Here is a 7,934-nt window from a genome sequence, read left to right on the forward strand (position 1 = left end):
GGGGCTGGGCCGGTCCATCCCTCCTAGTGCCTGGCTCGGGCGGAAAGCAGAGGAGCCATTGCGTAAGGGACCGTGGGGAGAGATGCGCAGGGCGCTGCCGCCGCCCCACCGCCGCCTGCCGCGCTGAGGAGGTGCCCGGAGGACAGCGGCTCCCACCGCCCCCCCGCTCTCCCCCTTCAGGGCACCCCCCGCCCCGGTACCCACCCCGCCCGGCTCCCCCCCTTCCCTCCCAGCCTCACCCCACCCTGCCCCATTCCCCTCCCTCCGCCAGATGACCACCGAGAGCGGGCAGCAGCGGCTGGAGCCCCCCGTCCCTCTCCGCTCCTGCAGCCCGGCTCCCGGAGCTCTCCAGATGAGCCGGCCGCCCTCCTCCGCCCTGGAGACCTCCACCTCCTCTTCCTCCACCTCCACCTCCTCCTCCTCCTCCTCGGCGGCGGCGGCGTCCTCCAAGAGCAAGAAGGCCAGCTCGGGGCTGCGGCGGCCGGAGAAGCCCCCCTACTCCTACATCGCCCTCATCGTCATGGCCATCCAGAGCTCGCCCTCCAAGCGCCTAACCCTCAGCGAGATCTACCAGTTCCTGCAGGCCCGCTTCCCTTTCTTTCGCGGCTCCTATCAGGGCTGGAAGAACTCCGTGCGCCACAACCTCTCTCTCAACGAGTGCTTCATCAAGCTGCCCAAGGGCCTGGGTCGCCCGGGAAAGGGCCACTACTGGACCATCGACCCGGCCAGCGAGTTCATGTTCGAGGAGGGCTCCTTCCGACGGCGGCCCCGCGGCTTCAGGAGGAAATGCCAGGCGCTGAAGCCCATGTACCGCATGATGAACGGGCTGGGCTTCGGCGCCTCCATCCTCCCGCAGGGCTTCGACTTCCAGGCGCCCCCCGCCTCTCTCGCGTGCCACTCCAACGGCTACAACCTCGACATGATGCCCAACGCCATGGCCAGCGGCTACGAGGGACTCAGCGGCGGCCACCACGTCCCACACATGTCTCCCAACCCCGGCTCGACCTACATGGCCAGCTGCCCGGTGACTGCCAACGGGGACTACGGCCCCGACAGCAGCAGCAGCCCCGTGCCCTCCTCGCCGGCCATGGCGAGCGCCATCGAGTGCCACTCGCCTTACACGAGCCCTTCGGCTCACTGGACAGCCTCGGGGGCCTCGCCCTACATAAAGCAGCAGGGCCTCCCCGCCGCCAACGCCGCCTCCTCCGGCATCCACTCCAGCGTGCCCTCTTACTCCCTGGAGCAGGGATACCTGCACCAGAGCCCCCGCGACGACCTCTCAGGTAGGGGCGCGGAGGGGCGGCGGGGGCGGCGGGGAGCGCGGCGCCGGGGAGCGGGCGCCGGGTTTTTGCCGGCGACAAAGGTTTCTCGCGGGGGAGCCCCGGACCACCACGGTGTCGGAAAAAAAGATGTGCATTGTCTGCGAGAGGGAAAAAAAAGTACGCGTGGGTTGGAGATGTTCTGTTTCGGGACAGGGGGGCTGTGTGAGGGGGCGGCTGTGGGCACGGCTGCGAGCATCTTTCCCGCTTGCTCAGTGCCAAGCAGGATGACTCCCGAGGAAAGCCTGGCTTCGTCCCGGCTCCGTCCCGGTTCGCGCGACCCCCTCCCGGTGCCGGCGACATGTGCGCGCGGCGGTGGCAGCGGGGTTGGCCCCTCCGCCCCGTGCTGCGGCTTCACTTCGCGGGGAGCACCGCCGGGCATCGCCGCCGCCTCGGTAAACCGCACTCCGCGGAGACGCGCCGCGGGAGTAATCAAATAAAGGCGTCAAATATTATCCTCTAAACCCTACCGGGGAAAAAAAAGAAAGAATTAAAAAGAAAATAAAAACCCCTCTAACACCAAACCACCCGCTTATCTTAAAAAAATGCTAGAAAGATTAAAGCGGATCGAGTATAATTCTGCAACTGGAGGGAAAGAGTTTTCTGGTGGCTGTCTCCCACCCCCTCACCCCCTCCCCGGCCAGTGATTACAGACAATGTCTGCTCAGAAAAATCCGAGCACAAAAATGGGTAAAAGATGTTGGGCTCTTACGGGGAATTTTTCCAAATAGCCCTTTTAAACGTGGGTCCCAGAGGTTAAGCAAACAAAGACAGTCTGGGCTGGACCACACCGAAGAGGATTTTAGCCTGACTTAACCCCTATGAGAGCGGGGTCTTGTTCAATTTTATGGGAATTTCAACAAGTAACAAATACAGGCGACCCTTAGCTCTGGGTCCCCTCCCGCCCCCTCCCTGGGCACCTGTCAATCACTCTCCTGTCCTTCTGCGAGCGCCGCAGCCTGCCCTGGCCTCCCCACAGCCCGCTGTCGCCGTGGGGAGGGCAGCCGCCTTGCAAGTCGCTTTGCCGTCACCGCAGAAGGGACGTGGGCTGTCAGGGGAGCACAAGCTGTTGCAAACTTTCCTCCCTTAAAAACAAAAGGGCCAAACCCCTAAAGAGCCCTGATGTGCCTTCTGGAGAGAGGCGGCTGCAAAGCGGGCCGCCGTCTTACCGGCTTTTCCGCGCACGGGAGAGAGCGGACGAGATGCGTCCCCAGCTGGGCTCCTCTTTGCCCACAGGGTTCTGCTGCTGAGGTTTAAACCAACTTTTCGGAGCTACAGGGCGTCCTTCCACGTGCTTTTTAGAGCCGGGACGAGAGGCCGGCGGGTTCACAAGGGCATCCCCCGCCGAACTACGTACCTTCTCCGTTAGGAATTTCTGCTTTGGTTTGTTGTTTTTGCTTGGATTTTTGTTTTCTTTTCTTTTTCTTTCTTTGGATCTTTTCCCCCTCTGTTTGTGGCCACACAGTCCGTCACGCAGGGCCCATGGCGCCACGCGTGGTGCAGGAGTGGGACTGGCCGGGGAAGCGGGGCTGGGAGGCAGCTGCCCCCTCCTCCTGCCAGACACCTGAGGTAAGAAAGCTGATTCCTGGAAGAGAAATTTTCATCCAGAAACAGCCCAAGAATACCTCTACAAAACAAAAAGCAGAGGGAGAGAGAGCAAGGGTTCTGGTCTCCCGGAGTTCCACTGCGGTTTCCGAGGCTGGGCGGTTTAAATCCAAATTATTTCTGTTCAAGGACGGATACGGACGCATACGAACCGCTGGACGCTGTCTTAATGTCGACCACCAGCGTCTGTTTCCAGCAGCTCAGATTTAATGCCATCACTTTGCAAAACGGTATTTCTCCTCTTATTTTCTACAACTTCAGTGTCTGGGCCCAAGCCTTTAGTGCAAACCATACGCAATCCTTGATTAACTGAACAAAAAAAATCAAACCAAATTCTTTATTTTATTTTTCTTTTTAATGGATCCAATCCTTATTTGCACAAATATTTCAGAAGAGTGAAAGGAGATGGGGAAAAAGGATCCGAGCTATTTTGTTTGTACTTATAATCAGCAATAATCTTTCTCCTCCTGTCCCCGCGAAAACAGTAGCAAGTGAAATTCGCCTTTCCCTTTCTCTTAGTTAAATGCAAAGCAAATTCGGTGGCTAATCGCTGTTGGTCGGTCAATAATTCTCTACCCATGACAGGGAGGACTTAAAACCGTGAATTTATATCAGACTCAAGAATAAGAGAGGTAAAAATTGGAAACAGGAGGCTTGGTTCTGCTAAAAGGATTTTGAAGCTGGGGGGCGGGGGGAGCCGGATTTTTTTCGCAGACTATTAAATCCTGCTAAATGATTGAATCAGGATTGTAATAAAGTGCCCCAGTTTATGGTAAGCATACCAGCAGGGTTATTAGAAAGCCGAGGAAATCCAGCGAAATAATCACTTTTATAAAGTGAGCTCTGCGGGGTGAAGGAGGGGACAACGCCGGAGGAGAATGGGCTGTGCGCGCTGCCGGCCGACACTGCCAAAGGGTTCGGCTCCGCCATCCTGAGGAAAACTGGGGAGGTTTCCCTCCTGTTTATTTCTTTTTCTTTCTTTTCCCCCCCACCCCCTACACCCTCACTCTCCTGCTCTTTCTTTTGCTGTTTTTTTTATTCTTTTTTTTTTTTTTTTTTTTTTTTTTTTTTTTTTTTTTCCCTTGACCCTCGGTCATATTTGACAGGATCCCGCTAGCCGAGTTTGACATCCACACGCCAAACCAAAACCCTCTCTGGCTCTACCCTGCGGGCCTTGCTCGGGCAATACTTCCCTCCCCGCCGGATCCAGTAGGAACCCTGCCAGACCAAAGATCCCAGCACTGTCCTACGGCTCGGTGTTGGGGGTGGGGTGACGTCTCCCATGCGGCCCCCGAAAGGCTGCCTTAGGCTGTGGGAAATTACAATGGGAATTTGCGAGGTCATTTGCATGTCGGTGCCACGGATGTACTTGGCTTGTTGTTGTTGATGAACCGTGGGGTGTATCTTATGTTTATGAAAGCACGCACGCGAAAAGGCGTGAACGTTCTTACACACACACACATAAATAAATACATACTGTATCAACACACAAACGGATCCTGACTGGAATTCAACCTGCAGCCACTCAAGTCAGAAGCAAAATCCTCCCAGGAACGGGTAGGGAGCGGGAAGAGGAAAGATGGGAATCGGGTTCAAATGGTTGCGGTGCACGCAGGAAAACACGCTAAATGGCATCGCCTCCTCTTTCCCTCTCACACACACACGTACAAAATACACACCCCCTCATCTACCCCCCAGGTGGAGGCTAAACTACCCCTCCACGTTGATAAGTACCGAGGCAGAGGGCAGACAGACAGCAGCGCGTGTGTGCCCACGCATGAGGGATGCTCCGAGATGCACGCGAGCCCGGGATGCGGCCGGGCACGTGTCCGTGGGCACCCACCTCCGCATGCCTTCATCTCCTCAGCCTGCGTGCCGCAGGCCTGTGTAGTCTAGAACCACCCCGCAGAGCAGGCTCGGGGGCTCGTACGAGCAAGGCTGCCGCTCCGAGCCGACCTGCAGGCGATGAGGGGCTCCGGGGAATCCACTTCCCCTCCTCGCTCGGGGCAATGGAACCCCCGGTCTCTCTGTCCTGCAGCAAGTCAGGCTCTGCCCCTGGGGAAGCGTCCAAGTACTCTGCCAGGAAAGCCAAAGATGAGTTACCAAACCTTGGTAATTCCTGGGGGAGCCGAGACCGGGAGTAAGGGAGGGGTGTGCCAGCTCTGTGCAGGCAGCCTCTCCTCCATGCGGGTGAGGGAGGAAGGACTGCTCCACACGGGCAAAGCTCTCCGACTTCTGAGCAGCTCTTGTTATTTCCTTCTCTTGCAGTGGGACTGCCTCGCTACCAGCATCATCCCTCCCCGGTGTGTGACAGGAAAGATTTTGTCCTTAATTTTAATGGCATTTCTTCATTTCACCCGTCCGCTAGTGGATCTTACTACCACCATCACCACCACCAAAGCGTCTGTCAAGACATCAAGCCCTGCGTGATGTGAAGGCCGCGCCCCAACAGAGACAATCAAGTGTCACTGAACAGAGCCGAGGTGTAGATGGACCCACGCAGATTAAATATAATGTGCACTCTGATAGCATTGGTAGTACACGAGTCACTTAGCAAATTTGCCTAAGGAAGCCGTGTTTTCAGTCCTACTCCAGCCCCTGAAGAACACGTACAGCCGATATAATGCTCCAAAGGTCTTACTAAAAGGAAAATGCCTTGCATGATGTTTTGTCTTAGGGGGAACGTAAGTGTCCTTACACCAAGTCTGACCCCCTTAATAACAAACCGCCTTTCTGCAATCTCCTAAAGAACCGAGCTTTGGGAAAGGGAACAATTCGACATATTTTTATACGAGAAACTGTCTTTACATAAGAAAAGTAAATGTCTCCGCACCTGCGAGGACTCCCCCTTCTGTTACTGTGTTAGCGGGAAATGTACTTTTTTATTGTGTTCTCTCCCCGAGCCCCACCAAGGACATTTTGTATGGACTTCAGCACCAACCAATTGATATTATTAAAACAGTATTGTTTAGTCCTTTCGTGTATAGACTGTAAGAAAAGTTCAATTTTTTTTCCAGTATTGCAGCAATACAACGTTTTGATTTTTATTTTTACAAAAGTTGTTTTCTACCACAATATTTTTTAAAAAATTATTTTAAATAAATCTCGTGTATACTCACACACTATTGCTTTAAAAGGAGAATATATTTGCACTTATGTATACTTTTTACGGTTTGCCAAAATATTTTGATGTAAAAATTTTTTTCCAATAAAATGTATATAACGACTATCACTAGACAGGCGGTTTTTTTCCCTTGGCTTCTTCTGAGAAAACTCTTCCAACCCCAGCATCCGAGAGAGTTAAGGATGCAACCCCAAATCCTCCAGCCACTGCAGGTGGAGGAGAGGAGCGAGAGATTGACCCGAGCAGGCCAGTGCCATGCCCTCTGGGCTGCACTTTCCGCCGTCACCCACTTCCCATCCTACTTTCCACCGCTGCTGGATAGACTTTGAAATAACCGAGGCAGAGGACACAAAAGCAGGAGGGTCAGGACTACATGATTCTCTCTTTGAGGGTGCCTTCAGGTCTGAAACGCCCTCCCCGCTCTTTGGGGATGCGTTTGGGTGTCCCCGTGTCCTCTTTCCCCATAAAGAGTCCCTTTGTACCCCGAGGGGACTTTGCCAGGTGGGGACAGGAGCCCCTGTGCAATGCGGGCTTGGACCCGAGAGAGTATGTCACGGGGGCGAGGCGATAAAACCGTGACTTGATAAGGTCTGGGACAAGTACCGGCAAAGGTGAGGGCAGTGAACCGGGCCGGAGGGGAGAAAAAGAGAAAAAAAGTACAAAAGAAAACAAAAAAGGGCCCCCGAAGCACCCCAAGCAAAGCGACTCCTGTCCCCACGGTGCCCCGTGGATGGCGAGCAGCCAAGAGTCGGAGCCGGGCAGCCGGGAGCTGCTCGTCTGGGCATCCTGCAGAGCCCGGGGCCGCGCCAGCCCCACGGCCGAGGGATGAGCTCCGAACCCACCCCGCAGGGCCCGGCCCGGGGGCAGCTCGGTACGGCCACCACCGCCCGCGCAGCCCGTCCTATCGGACGGGGACACAGAATCGTCCCCGTACCTCAACGCGCACCGACGCCCGACTCTGCCCAGCCCCGCGCCCGAGCGCTGAAATAGGGGAGAGAGTCTCAGCAAAATGCTCTGTGCATGTGTGCACACATATAAGTGTGTATCTATATGTATTTACACACACACACACATACATAAATATATGCGTGCACGCACACACACCCCACACCCATATATATATATATATACACATATATATATATGTGTGTGTGTGTGTGTGTGTGTATTAAAATTATATCTATGTAATTATACATAGACATAAAACTCTTCATCTTTAAAATACATATTTATGCTCAGACATGCCCTTTTCTTCCCTGAGCTTCTCAGGGCCTGTGATAAATTATAAAGTCAGTTTCAGCGTTTGCTCCGACCACAGTGCTGTGTTTACATTCTTTCCGAGGCAAGCCTGCATGGTCGTAATTTATATCCTAAACACTTGAACGTAACTTGTTTACACAGGAATGACAGGACCTCAAAGAGAAAAAAACTGCCTTTCCCTGCCGGCGGCCGGGCGCGGGTCGCCAGTGCCCTCCAGCGGCCCCGGCCCGCAGCACGCCGGGCTCCGGCAGCTCCACAGCTCCGCAGCTTCGCACATTGTTTCCACAGCGAATATTTTTTTAATTATTATTATTTTTTCCCCCACCTTCTGAGTGCTGTTATACGCCAGAAGATCTGAGTAATGCTCCCAGTGGCTGGTCTCCTAAGAAAGGGGAAGGATTTGCTAAGGCATCCTTCGGTTTTGGGCTTCTGTGTTCTCCCTTGGTGATTTAAGACTATTAAGGTTCCATTTTCCCTGTTAAAGCCTCTCAGACAAAGGACGTTTCAGAAGCTGTACTCTTTAGACATCAGTATGTTTCTGGGTGCTGCCAGTAAAACGAGCTCAAACTCTTTCTTCTGAATTTAAGGGTGACTTAAATGACAGGGAGGAAAAAAAGTGGACAGAT

General features: G+C 54.3%; 1 protein-coding gene across 2 annotated transcripts; it reads left to right on the plus strand.

Moving 5' to 3' along the window:
- The first annotated feature begins 225 nt into the window (after positions 1–225).
- On the plus strand, positions 226–6,070 carry FOXF2 (forkhead box F2). Of its 2 annotated transcripts, none has more exons than XM_053949834.1 (2): positions 226–1,283; positions 5,193–6,070. In XM_053949834.1, the coding sequence occupies exons 1-2, from the start codon at positions 272–274 to the stop codon at positions 5,357–5,359; spliced, it is 1,179 nt and encodes a 392-aa protein (XP_053805809.1). In that variant the 5' UTR covers positions 226–271; the 3' UTR covers positions 5,360–6,070. The 2 variants fall into 2 exon arrangements, with proteins under 2 accessions (XP_053805809.1, XP_053805803.1); XM_053949828.1 differs by lacking the exon at positions 5,193–6,070 and adding an exon at positions 1,536–1,769 and having other exon boundaries at positions 247–1,283.
- The last annotated feature ends 1,864 nt before the right edge of the window (positions 6,071–7,934 follow it).

The sequence above is a fragment of the Vidua chalybeata genome, chromosome 1 (genome assembly GCF_026979565.1).
Source record: "Vidua chalybeata isolate OUT-0048 chromosome 1, bVidCha1 merged haplotype, whole genome shotgun sequence".
Lineage (NCBI taxonomy): Eukaryota > Metazoa > Chordata > Aves > Passeriformes > Viduidae > Vidua > Vidua chalybeata.

Excerpts from the sequence above, each read along its gene's own strand:
- FOXF2 (XM_053949828.1), top strand. The coding sequence starts at position 272 with ATGACCACCGAGAGCGGGCAGCAGCGGCTGGAGCCCCCCGTCCCTCTC. Across the intron at positions 1,284-1,535 it reads CCCCCGCGACGACCTCTCAG|TGCCAAGCAGGATGACTCCC; the intron begins GTAGGGGCGCGG and ends CCGCTTGCTCAG.